The sequence below is a fragment of the Hermetia illucens genome, chromosome 5 (assembly GCF_905115235.1).
Source record: "Hermetia illucens chromosome 5, iHerIll2.2.curated.20191125, whole genome shotgun sequence".
Classification (NCBI taxonomy): Eukaryota; Metazoa; Arthropoda; class Insecta; order Diptera; family Stratiomyidae; genus Hermetia; species Hermetia illucens.
Window position 1 is genome coordinate 28,264,575 of NC_051853.1, and position 19,946 is coordinate 28,284,520.

General features: G+C 42.1%; 2 protein-coding genes across 6 annotated transcripts in view; one reads left to right on the top strand and one right to left on the bottom strand.

Annotated features, from left to right (window-relative positions):
* The window catches only part of LOC119656681 (solute carrier family 41 member 1), a 193,580-nt gene that overhangs the window by 56,529 nt on the left and 117,105 nt on the right, over positions 1-19,946 (top strand). Inside the window, exon 1 of one of the 3 annotated variants that reach the window (XM_038063164.1) lies at positions 17,957-18,641. The exons of the other annotated variants lie outside the window; for them this stretch is intronic. The gene's annotated coding sequence lies outside the window, so the exon portion shown is untranslated. Of the gene's footprint in view, positions 1-17,956; positions 18,642-19,946 lie in introns of those variants that run through there. 3 annotated transcript variants of the gene reach the window in all.
* On the bottom strand, positions 1,490-17,957 carry LOC119656682. Of its 3 annotated transcripts, none has more exons than XR_005250072.1 (2): positions 2,735-3,534; positions 1,490-2,361 (listed from the first exon to the last, which is right to left on the bottom strand). XR_005250072.1 is itself a non-coding variant. In XM_038063168.1 (2 exons), exons 1-2 carry the CDS (start codon positions 17,820-17,822, stop codon positions 2,231-2,233), a joined length of 456 nt encoding a protein of 151 aa, XP_037919096.1. In that variant the 5' UTR covers positions 17,823-17,957; the 3' UTR covers positions 1,490-2,230. The 3 variants fall into 3 exon arrangements, 1 of the variants encoding a protein (XP_037919096.1); XR_005250073.1 differs by having other exon boundaries at positions 2,702-3,534; XM_038063168.1 differs by lacking the exon at positions 2,735-3,534 and adding an exon at positions 17,498-17,957.

Here is a 19,946-nt window from a genome sequence, read left to right on the forward strand (position 1 = left end):
GATGATATAGTCATCAGCAGGCACGTTGCAGGTCTTCGCATCAAGAAAGCATTTTTCTCGGCATCAGGTCGACCTGCCTGTGGTGCGTACGCGGTGAAGACGTGAATAGTACGATCACCTGATACTATATAATGGTGAGCTTCATTAGCCGATCATCAAATCGTTCAACTTCTTTAATTGCATCACGGAAACCCTCTGAGATGGCAATGCCAACACCATGTTAAGTGTATGGACTACCAAAATAGAGAAGTTTATAGCCATGTTTGCCGCGATTGCGTTCTATGTCGCAATTTTTGGCACCAGATCATTGGATTTATTGCAGAGCGCAGATACCAATGCGAAAGCGCTCTTGCGAGTTTCTCGGTGTTTTCAGGTAGGATGCCTACATTTAGTGTCCTGACGACTATGCGTCAAAAACCCCTAAATAATAGTCCACCAATACAAAAAAAAGTTAGATTTCCTTTGACCATTTCCCCAAGAACGTGTTTAATTTCCGATATTTGGGTGAATTGTCCATCACTTTGTACCCTCGGATCGCTTGCATTACGCCATTCGTGGCACTGGAATGCGAGCTTTGTTTGCCTAGCATAGCGAATCCAAAGAAAAATTAGATCCACGAGCAAACTGTCCATTATATATTATACCTAAGTTAAAAATATAACTGCTTCAAGGTCCGAACAAAATGTGCTCCAGACAAGCTGTGAACACGATTCACCACGGATATGGAAGCAAATTATACGTCGCCTAAAATATTGCGCCGGTTTCTCGAACTCCAATACTAGTTCATTTAAATTGCGAAAAGTTTAAACGTTTTAAACATTATTCGTACTTCAGCTGGAATGTTCTTCTGCTACAAATTATTTTGGGTTGTGCCATGAGATTTCCGAGAATCAGCACTCAGGAAAGTGTGTACCCTCTTATCGCTAACCGAGAAGCCAAAAATTTCGCCAATCGACCTCTCAAATTATGTTAGTCCAATCTGCTAACAGCGAAGAAAATTCAATATTTGACATTGAGAGATTATTACCCTGATTTGACTCAGGTACTCATTTACAGCTGAGTCGACTGGTATCCGACGTCAAATCACGATGCAAATTCCGCTGCCACCAGTGAGATTTGAACCGCGACCTTCCGTATGACAGCCTAGTGCTCTAACCACTGAGCTATCCGGACACTATAAAACAAAAACTGCTCCAAAGTGTACACTCTTCCTCACAATACTCCATACATCCGCCAATTCCGCCCAAAATTTTTTCCACCCCACACTTCCAAAGAACAAGAGACCCATCAGCGTCACTGTCCTCGAACAATAGCCTTTGACAACAACAATCAGCTGTTTCACATTCCCGAGGCTATAAGCCATTTGCTAGCACACACTGTAGAGGGAGAACAACAACAAAAAAGGTTAATGATCATTTTTGGATATTTGAAAATTTATGTATTATGTAAAATTCAATAATTTTAAACATATTTTGCGGTTTCGGGGAAATTAAAGATGAGAGGGTTTTCTAACGGACTAGCGAATTAAAATGATCATTTAAAAATCAAAATTTAAAATAATGTTCATGTTTTTGTGTAATATGAAGTTGGGATGGAAATTTGAAACAAAGATATTGAAAGTGCTGAGGGATGTTTCTCTTCAGCTGTATTTTTATTTTCCACCCTTTCGGTGTGGTTTCCAGAGCCTGTGAAACATCAGAAAACTCAAAGCTTAAGTTACAAAATTGTTCATATTTGATATGCTCATATCAGGGTGTCATTGTACTGTATAATGAGCAGACCTCCAGTACTAAGTTTCATATTCGTACTTCAGCATTGTTAGCATTGAATTTTTCTTAGAAGTATCAATTTTTTTGTGAATCCATTTCCAACGTAATTCGAAACTGATTTCTATTATAGATGGTTTTTCCACTTTGTTTTATTACCCATAATTTCCTATGTTTCAACTTCCACCATCATTACTTTCTAAAATGTAACAATCGTCATAATTTAAAAGGACAATACATGAGACTTTGTTTTATCTGATCTTCTAATACTATTCACTTGGGAAAATGAATCCATTAATCATGAATAAGATAAAAGTTCATTTATGTCCAAATCACGTTCGCTCAACTTACCCTTGAATTGCTTAAATTACAAAAATTGTTTCCTCATTTATATCCACGATTTTATAACGATTAAAAGTAAGAACCATTGAAGATAGCAAATGTCCTCGAAATATTGTAATTCTTTACGTCAGCATCGAATTTTCAAAGCGTACGCCGATACGTATTTCTGCAGATACTACGTTCAGATTGTATATAATATCTTCCGCATCTATTAAAATAGTTCGTCGGACCAATTCTTTAGCGCATAGAAATTCTGAAAGAATTTTAAATAAATTCTGATGTGAGTAAGTAGCGGGCTAAGGCTTTTATTTTAAAAATTTCCTTGGTGACCATTCTGCAGGAAAATTTTGGTTGGAGTAGAGTTTCAAGCAAACTCCACCTCGACCGAATTACTGGTCTATGAAGGGCACAACGAAGGGGTTTTTTATCTGTGTAAACACAAAATCGATAGTACACAAAATATATAAACTTTACAATTGTTTGCTACGTGTTGCCCTTAACATTCCTTGATTTAAAGTTAAAAGATGTCTCATAGACACCATAGGCAAATCTTTGAGGAATTTTCGTTTTCCTATCACGGTTTGAGGAATCACCTTCACCAGATTTGGTAACCCAATCAGGTATACCTTTGATCGATTACCACAAGTTTTTCAGAAGCAAGTATCACGACACCTTCACTGGGGGAAGTAATTTACCCCAGACACGACTGAATAAGTTGGTGCAACACCACAATTAGTACTGTCAACCATATTGAACACATTATATTAGATATCTTCCATTATTGCACAACCGCTGCAGTTTCTAGGAAACCCCGGCCGTTCCCTGGTCTACCAATAGTGTACTCCCCAGTCGACATATGCAATTAAGTTACTTGTGCATGAGTCCGGATATGATCTAATGGGGGATCGATAGTGGTAACAATCGTTTGATGTTCCCCCAGTACCCAATAGACAACACTTCCATATGATAACTCCAATTTCGCTGTGCTGCATATGCAACAAAATAGTAACATTGAACTTGGCTGACGCAAACTTTGTTTTGTGGAGCAATGAATTGACACCGGTGGCTAGCGCAATTTAAAGAGAGGCACGTTCCAAGATGGGGGCGACAGCGACAGTAACGTAGACTAGAGTGAATTTCTTTCGCGACAAAACAATAGAAATGTACTATCATGCATTAGCTTAGTATTATATTTGAGTGCCATTGCCGACAATGCTCACCGAGAAGAGAGGCGGGGACCACGGGCTGTGCACGAAATGAATGCAATTGGAATTATGCGGATCTTGTCTAACAATTTAATGGAATAAGTATTAACGCAAAATTAGAATTGTTTTGTGCATTGCGCAATGCATTTATATTTAGATTCAAATGGTCGCCAGATGCTAAATTCAGAGAATCTATGTAGGGAAGCAATTTGTAGTACTTCAAGCAAGGTAATTTCTGTGGTTTAACGAGTGAATTATTGATCAATTCCTGATAAGAAGACAAATGAAACATCACAGATACTGCATTATTAAGGTTTTTGCTGCAATGAGACCCTCGCAATGAAAAATGATCCGAAGTAAAGATGTGGCTACAAAGTTCAACCTTCTGACTGACAAAAGGAAAAAGTAGGAACTTTCTCAGACAGAGCTTGGTACTTACTCAGATTTAGTTTGTATTCCCGACTATGTCCTGCCTTTACGCGTTTCACTTGAAAATATCGAGTTTACACAGCTTTCTTCAGAACTAGCTTGACCACCAATTATGAACTGTGATTTGTCCTTGACTATCCGATCCAGTCAGATAGTTAGTTGGTTAAGGCATCCTTCCCAGCGATTGATTCTGGAGGCCTATGAAGAACCCACTTCTCCTTATTTGGCGTTTTGATGTTGATGTCCTGTTAGGATTGCCCACATTTATAAGTACTTTTTCCCATCCTACCAGGACTTTTCTCTTTTTCATAATTATTGTTTTAGAGGTTTTATGAATACTTGTCATTGATACCTATGTGCGGCAGAAAAAGTCAACCAAGCCCATCGTTTTGTCCCCCGATCTCGAGCTTGAGGAAATGCTCTTCACGCTCGAGAACATGGTGCGGGCCTTGGTATGGAGACTGCAGCGGCTTCCGGACAGCATCCGTCCTGACCAGGACGTGCGTGCACGTGTCCAGCTCCCTGGGCGCGCAGCCAGATGCGGACGAGTGTCGCGTGGGAGGTGTGGCTTTCATGTGGCGAAGGTTGTCTTTCAGCAGGTGCAGCAATCCCGAATCTATGAGACCCGATCTCTTGTCCAAGACCGGATCACTTGGGAGCCTTGGGTTCTCCCCACATACAAGCTCCACGGGGCAGGCAGCAAATTCCTCTCGGCGGGTTGTTCGTAGGCCGAGTAGGACGAGAGGCAAGACTTGAGTCCAGGACGGATCGTCGCGGGCCATAATGGCGGCTTTCAGCGTCCGGTGCCAACGTTCTAGCATCCCATTGATTTGCGGGTGGTATGCAGTAGTCCACTGGCGTTTGAAACGAGGAATTTGCCTAACTTCGAGAAAAGGGTGGACTCAAAATGCATTCCCTGGTTAGTGATGATCACTGCAGGGACGCCAAAGTTAGTAATCCACTCTCGACAGAGGGTTTCGGCACAAGATTGTGCCGTAATGTCTTTCAGAGGTATTGCCTCAAGACACCGCGTAAACCTGTCGATGATTGTAAGACAATACTTGTAACCGTGCGAGTCTCGCAAAAATCCTACTATGTCGAGGTGTATGGTGTGGAACCGCATGGTAGTGCGCGGGAATGAGCCCACCTCTTTCCTTACATGCCTGGTGACTTTACCCTTCTGGCATGCGATGCACTCTCTGACCCAGGAGTTGACATCCTTGTTCATGGAGGGCAAGAAGTATTTCTCGGTGACTAGCCGATTTGGTGTCCTGGTGCCTGGATGCGCTTAGTTGTGAACCGCGTGGAACACTTACTTGCGAAAGGTGGCCGGAATGTATGGCCGGGGTCCTTTTTCCGAGACTTCGCAACAGAGAAAGAGGTTCGAGCCGAAGATGGGCAACTCCCGAAATTTGTATTTGGGGTTGGGTTTGAGGTTCTGAAGTACTGCGTCATCATCATGCGCCTTGGTGATAGCCGAGAAGTCGGGTGCAGCGGGGATGTTAACCTCGGAGACACATGACAAAGCGTCAGCAACTATGTTGTCCTTGCCGGACACGTGCTGAATATTTGAAGTAAACTGGCTTATAAAGCTCAGGTGTCGACGCCGACGAGGGGACGCTTTGTTAGGCTTTTGTTTCAAAACATATGTGAGAGGCTTATGGTCCGTGAACACTGTGAACGGCCTGCTTTCAATGGAGAATCGGAAGTACATAATGCTCAAGTACGCGGGGAGCAAGCCTCGATCGTAAGTGCTGTAGTTCCGTTGAGCGGCGATTAACTGTCTGGAGAAGAAGCTCAACGACTGCCAGACTTGTTTTTCCTTTTGGTGAAGAGCAAAATCTACTGCGATATCAGACGCATCAACAAAAACGACTAGGGGTGCATCTTGCAGAGGAAACGCCAAGAGTGTAGCTTCAGCCAGTTGCTGTCGGGATTTATCGAATGCGCGGACAGCCTCTACAGACCACATAATCTCTCGTGTGTCCTTTGATTTGGGGCTAGACAAATACGCGTTCAAAGCGGACTGATGTTGGGCGGCCTTGAGCAGGAAACGACGATAGAAGTTTAGCATGCCCAAAAACCTCCGCAAATCCTTCACGGTTTTCGGACGAGGAAAGCTTGAGATCGCTTGCACCTTATCTGGGTCGGGCTGTATTCCTTCAGGGGAAATGAAGTGGCCGAGGAATCTCACCTGTGTCTGGAGGAACTTGCATTTCTCAACGTTTAGGACTAAATCAACCTCAAGGAGACGTTGAAAAATTCACTCGAGATGGACTAAGTGCTCAGCCTCTGAGGAAGAAGCGACCAAAATATCATCCAAATATATGAAACAGAAGTCGAGGTTTCGCAGGACCGAGTGGATGAACCTTTGAAAGGTTTGTGCCGCATTGCACAATCCGAAATGTCTTCTGGAGCTACAGGGATTTGGTGATAGGCCTTGGTTAAATCCAAGGTCGAAAAGTTGCGGCAGTTTGCGAGATGATGCGCAAAGTCGTGAATGAAAGGAATAGGATATCGGACCGCGAGCGAGCTCGCGACCTGCCGCCTGAACGCTGAGGGTCCAACGTCGCCCGCATTTCAGCTACTAGCTGCCAAGGCGGCTATCTCGCGCTTTAGATCGCTAACTTCGTCCGACGGCTGCTGAACGGCCGCTATTGTCGGGCGTGCGTGCACCTCGTGCATTTTGTCGGCCACAGCTGCCAGTGCCTCCAAAGAACCGGAGACGTACGCGAGGACCACCTGGGTGCCCTCCGGGAGTCGACGCAGTCAGAGCGACTTTATCAAGTCATCGCCGATCTTGCTCCCACCCAATTGCCTCATTTTGCGAAGCAATTGGCTGGGAGTTCGATCGCCCAATGTTAAACCTGCAGCTTAGCTGACTCACTTACCGGCAGGCATTTGATTAACTCGGTCTTCAACAGTGTGTAGGAGGCTACCAGGAGGATGGACTCCCCATCCAGATCTACAATCGCGTGGTTAAATTTGGTTGCATCCGCCGTTATTCCGGACATGTGGAACTGCGCCTCCAAATGGACGAACCACAGTTCCGGATTTCGTCGCCGAAATGGAAGACGCGGACAGCGAGGGCGGTCACATGACGGTGATTTGAGGGGAAGGAGAGAGGAAGAACCTTAACGGACTTATGAAAGTGAGCTCTAAAAAGAATAAAATGGCACGATGTCGAAATGTTCTCAGAGAAAATGGACTTAAGTTTAGTGTTGTTAATGGTGAGAAACTTGCCCTCGATCTAAATTTCAAGACACAATGTACACTCCCTTATATGGGTACTTAAGGCCATCTGAATTTTACCCATGTGCCCAAATACGTACAGGCACATGTATAAGGTCTTTTGACGATTTTGGTGGTACTTGATACAGATGCTTCCTAAACTTCTACATAAAGAATGCTGGATCTGGCAATGGCTTCGTTCAGAACTTAACCTGCTGAGAGTATGTAATTCACTTCACGAAATTCGTGGCATTTGTTTAAGTCCACTTTCAGACAACCTATTGGTAAATTTTCAAAAGAAATTAATCATGCCCAAAAATTTCTTAAATGCGCCGAAGTTGCCCGACTTACTCTCTCTCTCGTCGTATTCGAGGTTGCTCCCTTGAGGTCCTCTAAATAGGCATTTGGCAACGTTAACCGTACACAGACAATTGAAAACTGTCATCTTATCAGGAATTGAGATAGCAGGTAATGACGGGAACCTCGAATGTATTTCCTTATCCGCGATAATAAGAGTTCTCCGACCTTTCAACCAACACAAAGTGGTGAAATTAAAGTCTGCCCATTTCTCCTTGGATATAGTCTGTACCTCTAGTCCATCTATGCCCGCTGAGCGATCTCACTCTCTTGTTGCGTTCCAAAAGGCGAAGACAAAAATGGTGTAAAGACAGTGGTGAATGGTTCGCCGTTGTTTGCAATTCCCATCGCCTCGTCATTGGTGGCATATTATTCGCGCATAGAGCCTGCTTATGGCATAGAGTTATTTGTATCTCAGGTGACCGGAAAAGTACATCTAATCAGGTCAACTACATCGCAATCAGCAGTAGATTTTGGAGTTGTCTGATGTGCGAAACAAGAGACGCCTTAAATCAGTCTCAAGCTTGTCAGTCACTTGATGGTCGCCTGCCTCCGCTTGCGTATTGCGCCCGCATCTTCTCGCAGGGGTAGGAGTCTCCAACACCCGAAACTCAACACGCTTCACCTACGAGAGTAGAAGAGGGTACATTTCACCACGATTATCAACCGTGTAACATCTGGTCACACTGCTTCGCATGATGATGAACGAAACCGTCTGCAAACACTTTTTCAAAAATTTGGTGAAGTCTCACCTTCTGCGGATAGAATGGAGCTTCCAAACAAAATAGAAATCATCTTGGTCATCAATGTGCTCAAGCGGGGCAAGACCGCCACACTTGACGGTCCCCCACTGAACTGATCACTTGTCTGCTCTCTCACAAAGTCATGGACCTCGATCAAATGGCTCGGGATTTGGAAAGAGAGGCAAGCAAAATTGAAACCAACAAAACCAAGGTTGTCAGTTTGGCTGGTCAGTGCAAGGTACTCTCGTGCTTTTCTATGGGAGTAACACATGAGAAATGACGACCACTGTTACTTACAAGCTTTTTTAACACCTGTTTCCGCTGAATAATCAGTGTACTCTGACCTGAGAAAATCGCGAACGAGGACCTAAATCGACGATGACAATAGAGGAATAGTGTAGCTTCTCGGGAAGAACTGGAGAGAAATAAAGCACGTTTCATTGAACCGGGAACTTTGAGGAGAAGGGGCGTATTATGGATCGTTTAGGAAATATTGGTTACTATATTTGCTTTGTTGACTTTGTACACGACCTATGCTTTTGTCGGACGCACAATGTTTAAATAAATCTGCTGCCGAGAATAGTACACAATTACCTTAGATCACCGATTAGACTTGTGCTATCTAGAACCATGGATATCCCTTGACAAACTTGGGAATTCGCTTATATTTGGGGTAACTGAATGTGTGCAGTATTAACAGGACAGATACTTATGCTACTCGATATAGAACCACCAATAAAGGAATGCTGCTGGAAAAGCCAATTTTTTCAAGCCTTCGGAATTTTCTAGTTACTTGTAAAAGTACGTAAATTCACCTTCAATAAAGTAGTTTAGGTGGGTCACCTTCTCTAGGACCTCGCCAATAATCACCTTCTTCCACGCTATAGAAAGGTTGTCAGTTCCATAGGCTCTTGAAACAAGTGCGTTGTGCAAACCGACAAAATCCAGGGTTATGCCGGAATAATATTATATTGATGCCATCAAATCTTACGGCTTTACATTATTTACCGAAACTTTTGTTCACCTTTTTTTAAATCGTTCCTCTCGTCGATTCGGGGGATCTTTGGTGCTCAACCAGTCTGCGGACAAGCAGACGGCCATAGCGCTTTCATCTTTTCCTATCGCGGTAATTCTCGGTCAGCGTACGATCGCCTCTTTCGTGAATGGGGATGATAGAGCCTCTTTCCAAAAGCCGGGAAAATGATTCTCTTCGAGGCTTTTGTTGAAAATAAGAGATAGGGGAAGGAAGATGGACTTACCAGTTTTGAGCAAAAAGAGGTTTGGAAGACCAGCCAGGTCCGACTTTAACATCAAGTTTGCCACTGAGGTACTCGACAGGGAGAGGGGTAAGAAGAGGAATGGTAGGCGATGCAGAACAATCTACATCCACTAGCGGGAGGGATTTGGAGGAAGGAGGGGGAACGTAGACTGAGAAAAAGTAGCGGCAGAATAAATCACAAGATAGTTGGGAGGGCGTTGGCTGAGAAGCCAATGAATTTAATGGACGTAGGGGATAGCTGGGCAGGACAGCGGGAGTTGTAAATGTGGGACCAGAAAGGTATGAGATTTCCGCGCTTTAGTGAGTCTTCAACACTAGTCAAATATTCGTTTCTGGGCTTACGTATTAAGGATTTGATCGAGGAACGTAGAGATTTGAAAAAAACTACGTTAGCATAGAAGACAGGAACTTCTTCCTCACAGTGTGTGACGAAGTTTTTTGTGGACTTTAGTGGTGAACCAGAGAGGGTAAGAACGTAAGCACTTAGGAGAGGAGGGGATGTAACAAGGAAGAAGATCAAATAAAATCGTATAGAAGGTGTTCAGTGCTTGGTCACACATTAATGGAGAGAGGAGGGGAACTGATTGCAGCCAGGGCTGAGTTCAGACCTTCGAAGTTCGCCTTACGAAAGTCAAACTTGGTAGGCTTGCGCGCAACAGGAGAGTAGAGTCGGGATATCTGAGCATCGAACTCGAGAGCAGGATGATGGGCGTCAGGGGGATCGTAGGAAGAGGCATGAAGGGATTGAGAAAGGCAACGCATAAGAAGGTTAGAGAGGACAAGGTCAAGAGTGCCATCTAACTAGTTTCTAGAAACTTTATACTGGAGGGCGGCACAGGGGTACATGAAAGTGGATAAAGGAAAGAAAGAGTGGGTGGAGTTATTAGGATGGGAGGGAAGGCCAGGATTAATGGGTGAGGAGAGCATGGACAGATTAAAGTCGTCCCAGGGGATGAAAGGAAGTGAGGGCACAAAAGGGTTAGGACCTCTGATTATCTCTCGAAAAAATCCTCGTGCAGAGAAGGCGGGGTGAAACAGGGAAAATATACACACGATATGATAAAGGTGCATACGTTTGGCAGAATGACTCGAATCGTAGATGGAGGAGGAGGAGGAAACGATGATTTCAGGATGAAGAGGGAGCTTAATAGCTATTAGGGTCCCTCCGCCGGTTGTCTTTCCAAGTGCAGCACAGTCTCTGTCACAACGAAAGACAGAGTAACCTTGAAGGAGTTCAGAATCTAAAATCCTGTCATATATGATTGGATAGAAAATGTATTTGGAATGGACTTTCCGTTCTCTCAAAGAAAGCCTTCCTATTTAATACGGGAACTATTGCACCAGACGTAAGGGACAGCAGTATCCCACTTCATTGGTGGCATTGTCCTCATCTTGCCGCGAAACACAACTGTCTCATATGTCTGGGGATTAAGGGATAATTTTGAAAAGTTAAGTATCAGTAAAGCTTGTCCAAAAGGGATTCATACGAGCTTGGTTAGGGGAAATGCTTTGATGGACGTGTCAAGGATCTAAGGATCTTGTCATTCCTGTATTATGGGCTTTGATACGAATAAGTATAGGGTTCGGTTTAGGAAGACCAACCGTGGACAGTGAAAACAGGGAGGCTGAAAGACTGAATCTTGAATACCTTCTGTCTATCTATCCACTAATTCTAAAAAAACACAAAGCGAGCGATAGTTTAGGCCGGTGTGGGCATATTTTTTACAGGAAAATTTCCAAATTCTCCAGGGTTAGTTTCATTTTATAGCTCGCTCTGGGAGCTGTTGATCTTCTTTACTCACGTGCCCCTAATTCCGCAAACAATAGTTGTCCGTAGTATGCACTAAAATAAACAATTCCCCAGACAATGTTTATTCTAATGATTTAATAATGAATTCGGTAGAGCCATGGACGCATACGCAGTTTCTTTTAAATATGGTATTTAGTGCTCTAAAGCTCTTTTCTCACTTCTCTCCATCTGACATAAAAAAAACTGGAAAATATTTATTTATGATTCTAGAGATTGAACTTATTCTTAGAACAAAAACTAGAATACATATTGCAAAAATCTCCATAAGATCGGGGTCATTATTCCAAGAGTACATGTCAAGTAGATCACTCTTTTCGAAAAGACCATTTTTAAGGAACAGAGCAAGTAACGTATTCTCCAGTAAAAATTAAATAAACATAAAATTAAGCACATTTTTATATAAAAATTGCGCGCTTTCATGGCATATTTTCATCAACGGAATTTATTATGCCCGAAAAGTATCTAATGCATAAAATATGAATTTGTTTAAGGAAATCCTAAGCAAATTTGTTTCTATTGACAATTGAAATGGCATTGGCCAAGCAAAAATGCTTTCTCTCGCCGTGAATGAATTCATTTTGATTTTAAATGTATATTTGCAGTAAAACGGTGGAGCAGATGTTCCATTGTTATCAAAAAGTGCAGATAACCAGACAATTTTGGAATAATGCGTGCGAAAATTGAAAAAGTGTGTTTTCCATATCGCACGTCACACATAATAAGTGAGGAACAAAAATAATTGATTGTATAATTATATGGGTGTATCTGTCCGATATCAATAGTCCTTTTATCTATAATATGTGGAGTTATATATAATTAATAGTATTACATTACATACTCCCCATGAAGAGGATGTGTGACGAACGATATTATATAACTCAGGAGAAAATTAGATTTTATGGTAGGGAGTGTGCGTTATCTTTTTATCTCGCTGGTATTCCCTCAATGGATGTTCAAATAACAGAGTTCATTCATTATCGTTAGAAATGGTTATTTAGCTCTTATGGTCTCTAGAAAACAAACAACATTTTTATTCATAAATAAAGACTTCGTAATATAAGAAATACTTAACCTAACAGAAACCTTAGTAGCTAGTTGAGTCTAGTTTAGTTTACTTGGGGAGCCGCAGCTCCGAGCACTCAGGCCATTGTTAGGCCCATTGCACTATCGCCGCAAACCGCCTATTCAATGGCTTCCTGCCTACGGTTTTCGCAGGCTTTAGCGAATCTGAGAACATTCTCCAGAGGTAGAGGGGGTGCAGATTCTTCATTGAAAAAACCTTGCCAAGGTGTTTTCGTCTGAGATCTGAGGATGCCGGACAGCTGCATAAAAAGTGCAGGCCCGTCTCCTCCTTACATTGGCTGCACATAGCCGAAACCACTACCCCAATCATTTCCATATGGTAGTTTAAGGACCAGTGTCTCGTTAAAAGCCCTGCTAGGGTTTTCATGTCACACTTCTGTCCGCACCATTGTGGATCCAAACCCTCGGCGAGCCAATCTGTCAGCCTCCTCATTACCAGCGATGTTAGCAGCTAACTTAATCAATGAAATTTAAACTGATAACATTTGATTTTTTTTATGAGGCGGCTTTTCAAACTAGGACTAGGAAGAGGGGGGAGGAAAAGGAGTGGGATCGGGATTGGTGGTAGGAGAGGCGGATTAGGTACGTCTTTGGTCATTTTATTTGAGGGCAGGGGGTACTCTGCTTCTCTATCGAACAGGCGGTTACCACTGTTGTATGGAATGAGGCTTTATAAAATTGGTTCCAGTGCAGGGAACTTTCCTTGATGATTTCAATCCACAAACAGGAGCTGGAGTGCACAGCTTTCAAGGAACTTCACTGTATAACCGACTACCGCGTCAATGCGCGATTTTTAGGATATTGGTGTTTTTAAATATGTCGGCACTGTGGCAAAGGATCTGTTCTTCTGTCGATGGAAGATATGGATCCAGAAAATAAGACCGATAATGGCAAGCATTCGTATTAGCTGCTTATACCAGAAAATCTTGGCTCTTGCTGGAGTGGGCTGATATTACCAGAGCATAGGGAGACGCGATCTGACAGTTTGAGTTAACAATGACGCCATGATGGATGACTTAGTTCACTATAAGAACCGCAAAAAGAGATGGGGAACAGGGCAAAAATCATAGTAACGGCAAAATAGGCAATTATCAAATGACCATCCTAAGTGGTTGAAGACTGCCAAGAATGGAAAATTATCCCAAAAACCTAAAGAAAATGGCAAAATTGATCGTGAAAGTCTGCATGCAAATATTGAAGCTCCACCAAAGGATTCCGTCGACACATGCTTGCTTGCCTGTATGCTAGCCAGGCTCGGGAATATGACGTGCCATCATATAAAAATTCACGTGCCCTTTTAACCTATGCGTGGGTTCGCACCGGATCCCGAGAATTCAACAAACAGAGAGATTCGCGCGAGCTTACTGCAAGACCAACACGCAAGTTAAATTGGTGAAATGAAGAAAAAAAATACGACTCGACCGCGCGACAGGGAAGATTCACCACGTATGGTATTCTCAGTCGATGCTTCTACTGCCTCAGATATATTGAACGGCGCGCCCTTCAAGCTTCCCGACCTAGCTTCGCCTCTTTAGGCGGTCATATTGGTCCCTAATTTAAGAACAACAATTCAAGGTTTTTTCTTCAAAGAAAATAAAATAAAGAAAACTTATGAATATTTAAAAAAATCAAAAGAAACACAGCATAAACTAAAAAAAGAAGTTTATGAAAAAAAATAAAAAAAAAAACCTAAGAATAAACTTAAAGCAATAAAGATAAAAAAGATTGCAACCTTCTCCACACTCATTCTCAAAGGAGCCTTGATGGCTTGAAGCACGGCAAAAAATTCAGCCGCTAAAACCGAACTGACAGGAAAAACGTGAAACTTGCATCCCATCCGGACTAACCACCGCACAGGCAGACCCACCACGCGTGAACAGAGCATCCGATGCCAGGACCAGAAAACTTCTTGATTTGAGACCTCCCACCGTCATGCCACACACACAGCCGCTAAATGCGCTTTGCCACAGGTGACTCCAAATCATACGACAGGATAACTTGCATTGTATTAGTGGTTGTGGGAATAATATTGAGAATTACAGTGTCAAACAAGCTGCAGAACGACTTATAGATCGAGAGAGGTACTAAACCCACAAATGATAGGTTTTGGGATTTCTTTCCTTTAATTTAAGCAGTTCTTTGGCTGCCAGTAGGATCTTCTAAAACAGAGAGGTGGCTCGTTGGCCAAAGCAAAAATCTGGTGCAATGGGGTGGTTTTGGTCAGCCCCAAGCATTTTCTCAAGATCATCATCATCATCAACGGCGCAACAACCGGTATCCAGTCTAGGCCTGCCTTAATAAGGAACTCCAGACATCCCGGTTTTGCGCCGAGGTCCACCAATTCGGTATCCTTAAAAGCTGTCTGGTGTCCTGACCTACGCCATCGCTCCATCTTAGGCAGGGTCTGCCTCTTCTTCTTTTTCTACCATAGATATTGCCCTTATCGACTTTCCGGGTTGGATTATCCTCATGCATACGGATTAAGTGACTCGCCCGCCGTAACCTATTGAGCCGGATTTTATGCACAACCTGACGGTCATGGTATCGCTCATAGATTTCGTCGTTATGTAGGCTACGGAATTGTCCATCCTTATGTAGGGGGCCAAAAATTCTTCGGAGGATTCTTCTCTCGAACGCGAAATAGGCTCTGTTGGCTGCCAACAACCGTGCGCGGATTTCATCATCGTAACTGTTATCAGTTGTGATTTTCGATCCTAGATAGGAGAAATTGTCAACGGTCTCAAAGTTGTATTCTCCTATCCTTATTCTTCCTGTTTGACCAGTGCGGTTTGACGTTTCTGGTTGATTCGTTTTCGGTGTTGACGTTGCCACCATGTATTTTGTCTTGCCTTCATTAACGTACAGCTCAAGATCTCGCGCCGCCTGTTCGATCTGGATCAAGGCAGTTTGTACGTCTCGGGTCGTTCTTCCCATGATGTCGAATGGTCTTGAGAGTGATCCTGCTGCTTTTATCTGGCCTCGCACATTGGTCAGGGTCAGCCTAGTCAGTCTTATTAATTTCGTCGGGATACCGAATTCTCTCATGGCCGTGTACAGTTTTACCCTGGCTATGCTATCATAGGCGGCTTTATAGTCGATGAACAGATGGTGCAACTGTTGTTCATATTCCAACAGTTTTTCCATCGCTTGCCGTACAGAGAAAATCTGATCTGTTGCTGATTTGCCTGGAGTGAAGCCTCTTTGGTATGGGCCAATGATGTTCTGGGCGAATGGGGTTATCCGGCCTAGCAAGATAGCGGAGAATATCTTATAGATGGTACTCAGCAACGTGATACTTCTATAATTGCTGCACTGTGTGATATCTCCGTTTTTCTGTATGAGACAGATAATGCCTCGTTGCCAATCGTCAGACATTGATTCGCTGTCTCATACCTTGAGCACAAGTTGATGAACCACTTGGTGTAACTGTTCGCCTCCATATTTTACCAATTAGGCTGTAATTCCATCGGCTCCTGGCGACTTATGATTTTTTAGCCGATGAATTGCACGGACTGTTTCTCCTTTCTCCTCTCCTCTCAAGATACAAGCAGAAATTGAGTTGAGCTTGTTTATCTGAGTGAAATTATGCGGTGTTTCCAATGATTAATTATCTGAAATAATAAAAACTTGTTGTTTCTTTTTCGTTGGTGTGAATATTTATCCTTGCAAATACCGATATTTGGGGAATCACTTGTTCCCTTCATCAGTTCTAACAAGTTTGCTCATCTGTAGGCATTAAGGTTGTATTTATACTAGTCTAAATCTATACTATATACTATGATATTATAATAATGGCTAATTTTAAATTAAAATTAAATTAAATTAGTTATACGCTCCATTTTATAATTCGCAAAACACGACAAGGGTGCGAATTATATTCAACGTAAATCCGCCCACAGTTCAGATCAAAGCTTTGCCGGAGCTAGACACTTTTTTTTAGGAATTTGGGAGTTCTAATTTCGGACCAAATGGAGAGCAATTTGCCCCCACTCTTTACGGTCCACGGACTCCTTTTTTTGAATTTAACACCCAAGGTTAAAGAGGGACGACCGGTACGGTTTCGTACCAGGGCAGAGCGAGCGAGCTTCGGTCAAGCTGCTCCCAGGGCAGAGGTGAGGCAGCGTCTGATGAGTTGCCTCTGCCCTAGCTGTCTTCGTCCCTCTTTTAGTTCAAATGTGTTCTTAAGGACCAGCTAAATTGGCAATGGTAAAAGGTGCGAGTTTTTTCAGAGTGTGTTTCCTATACAGGCTTCAGGTGCATTCCTGGAGGGTCCTCGAAAGAAGGAATTCCCCGAGCCTCAAGTTCTCGCATAGCCCAAATATAGAAAAGCTTAAAAAGATTAACAAATGCGTGATTTTCACCCCAGACTCAGTTTTTCCTTCCTACAACCTTGATCGTTGATAGCATCCTTTCGAGGACGATAAAGCGGAGATTTACATTCTTAAAAAAAAAATTTGTTCGAAGGAGAAAAAGTAACTGAGCCAGTATTGCCACCTCCTACTTACTGGAAAACCTACATATCGCCCAGTTATTCATACTTTTTGGAGTAAGGACCGCCTTTAGTGGACTTGTGGAATTTTATCTGTATCCAAGTCTTGAAATTCGATTGTTTTATGCATTTGATTTGCCACTATTTTGATAACGAACTGATATCAATTTAAAGAGGCGTACTTCAGCTGCGGGAATTATACTTGATAGATAGATAAATCTCAAAACAATAACAGATATCGTTCAAAACAAGGGGCAAAAAACGTGACTAATTTCTGTTTATTGGTCTTAGAGTTAATTTTCTATTTTTTCTAGAGAGATAGCATTCCTGGAAATCTTTCTTGTTGTCTTTATTTGATCTACAAATGTTAATCAAAAGTGGTGACTTATTCTTGATACAATATTTTCAGGACAGACTAAAAATTTCACCGTTCGACTATGATTACAAATTGCTCATTTGTATTCTTCTCAATTCGAAGCACACCTTTTCAAGTTTCTCAAATAAAGATCCCCATTATTTGATATCATTGCATTTGAGGTATCAATATTGTGGAACAACTTTTATCAATTTGATTCACTCATGCAGTATTCACCAATCTCAGCTGAAGACTCTTCCCAATTCCCCTAAATAACATCCAAAATTCTGTTCGGGGATTCCCCATTTCTTCGAGCCGAAGCGGGTTAGCAAGATCGCATATGCTCATTTGTATCTTTCGATCGCATACTGAACCGTTAAGCTTTCGCGCAGATCATAAGTGTCTTACCTTCAATTACGGCTGTACTGGGAAGGTGGTGGCGGTGGGTTTCCCCCCTCGCACTCAGCTGTGGAACAAAAGAAGTGGCAAACCGAAAAGACGCGCGATGCAGATAGTAGCAGCTAAAGTAAGTAACGAGCAGGCAACCACCATTGACGGTTACCTTGATAGCATCTACCCGCTTGCCATTTATCACCAGTTCAGTATGAGCTCCGCGCGCATTGTGATCTGTACTAGAATTATTATCTGGCGCTCGGCTTTTCCGCTTACGACATATCGGCAACGTGACAACGAACAAATCAAAACGGTTAGTACTGGAAAATTCAAATAACATTAAGTGAACGTTCGTTACCGTTGGTGGTGGTGTGAGATCCGACTGAAGTCCAATAACAGGTGAATGAAATTAGATGGTGTTGAGTCCGCGATAACAAAAGAGACGACCGATCAGAACCCAGAGAAACGATAATACCGCCAGAAAAAAAAACCACGTCCGTATCTGCGGCACTTCATAAATTCGCTACTATTGTCACTATCGTAATCTCACCCATAATCGAAATCGCGAAAGACGCTTTTTAGATTATAGGATTATAATAATATATGAGGTGATGTCGCCAAACCGTAGGTCTCAGTACACGGCGCTTAAGCAAACGGTTCAGTCTCCGACTGTGGTGATGCTCATATCGTAAACAATACCTTGGTTAAGAGAAACATTCGAAAACAACATTGTTCGGGGAAAAGACCACGCCGTCTTGAACTCAGTTTCTTCGAGTTTTCCTAATTGAAAATTGTTTTCTGAAAACAGTTCCTGTTTATGTAACAAAAAAGTAAAACGTGCCAAAAAGTGTTCATCCTTTTTTTCTTTCCAAGTTATTTTGTGAAAAATCCGATAGTGAGCCTAACAGTTAAAAAGGACTGAATCCGTTAAAACATTGACTCTGAACTGAATATCATTTCGAGTTTCTATTCATCTTGTCTTTCTTTATTCATTCATAAAAGAAAAGAAAACAATGGCAAGATGTATCCGGTAATGACTGGATAAGTGGCCAAACACCACCTTTTGCAGTGACAAGAATCCTCAAGGATTCTTTTGGTATCTATTGTATTTTAGTTTGTTTGTGAACGGAATATATGTAAACCCAACCGGCAACGAAATGTAAGATATTTATACGTTTTATCCAGTTTTTGTTATTATGATTTGATTAAAAGTTAAATTTATTCAATATTTATTTACCCACGGCTGCTGTAAAAGCGCAGCAAAGAGAAAATGCAGTCAACCGATTTTTATGCAATGACCTTCTTAAGATTACCGAATAATTGTCGTTTCTGAAAAATTCCATTAATTACAGAAAGTTTCCGACAATACTTTTTAAAATTTCGTATTTTTAGTAGAATAAGCCAGGTTCCTCTTCCTCCTTCAGTGATAAATGGTAGGCTTTTTGGTGAAACTTGGATTCTGGTCTTTATACCCATTTAAAGGAATCATAGCTACTATTCAAACATGTAGTATTATTATTATTATTCTGTTAAGGGTAAGTCGCACCGCGTCCCTAAAGAACTATTGTGCCCCTTTTGCTGGTTATAGTATACCTTTTAATCATAGTATCTCAAGCAAGTCTATAACCGTTAGGACTTTTAGTATATTCCCTACTTCCTGGTATTAATTGTTCTCCAAGATGCATCAACCTACTTTGTGCAAGTGCCAGACACTGTTTCATCCCACTCCGCGCAAAACCTGCAGGCAGTGTCCATAGATATCCCTAGCTTCCCTAGGTGATAGTTTAGCCGACAGTAACCAGTGAGAATTCCCACTATGATTCGGAGATTCCTTTTGGTGTTCTGAATCTAGTGATAAGTCTAAAAATCAAAAACGACAGCTAGAAGTACTTGAAAAAAATTATTGAATTTAATTGTTATGACCTGTGAGCTAGCGGACCATGAAATAAGTCAAAACCAAGACTATTTCATATTAAAGAGATGACATGTGATGAAACAATATGATATATATTACATCATATGAAGAGAGGTATAAAAAGAAACCAAAATTCATAGAGAATTTTTTTTAATTAATTCACAACTTTCGATACATCAGAATTTTCCCTTGCTATAAGAAGTGCTGCTTCCTCTTCCAAATATGATTCCTCCAATTTCCTTTTGGCATTTCTCGTTCCTCCTCGCTTTTTGTGACGTCTCAACATTTCTTCTTTCCGCCTTCTGGATTCTCTCAATGCCAAATTGCTTGAGAGCATTACACCAGAACTTCCCTGGTTCAATACCTAGGTGACTCTACACCCAGCTCTACATCCAGCTATATTTCCGTAATTGAAGGTAGATACCGCATCATAAACCCCAAACTCAAAAGTTTTCCTTGTTACAAAGGTGGTCTTTGGAGCGCGAGCCCAAATGACATTATTGAAACCTTAATTCGGGTTTTGGGTTCAGCCATGAACACACTTATGTA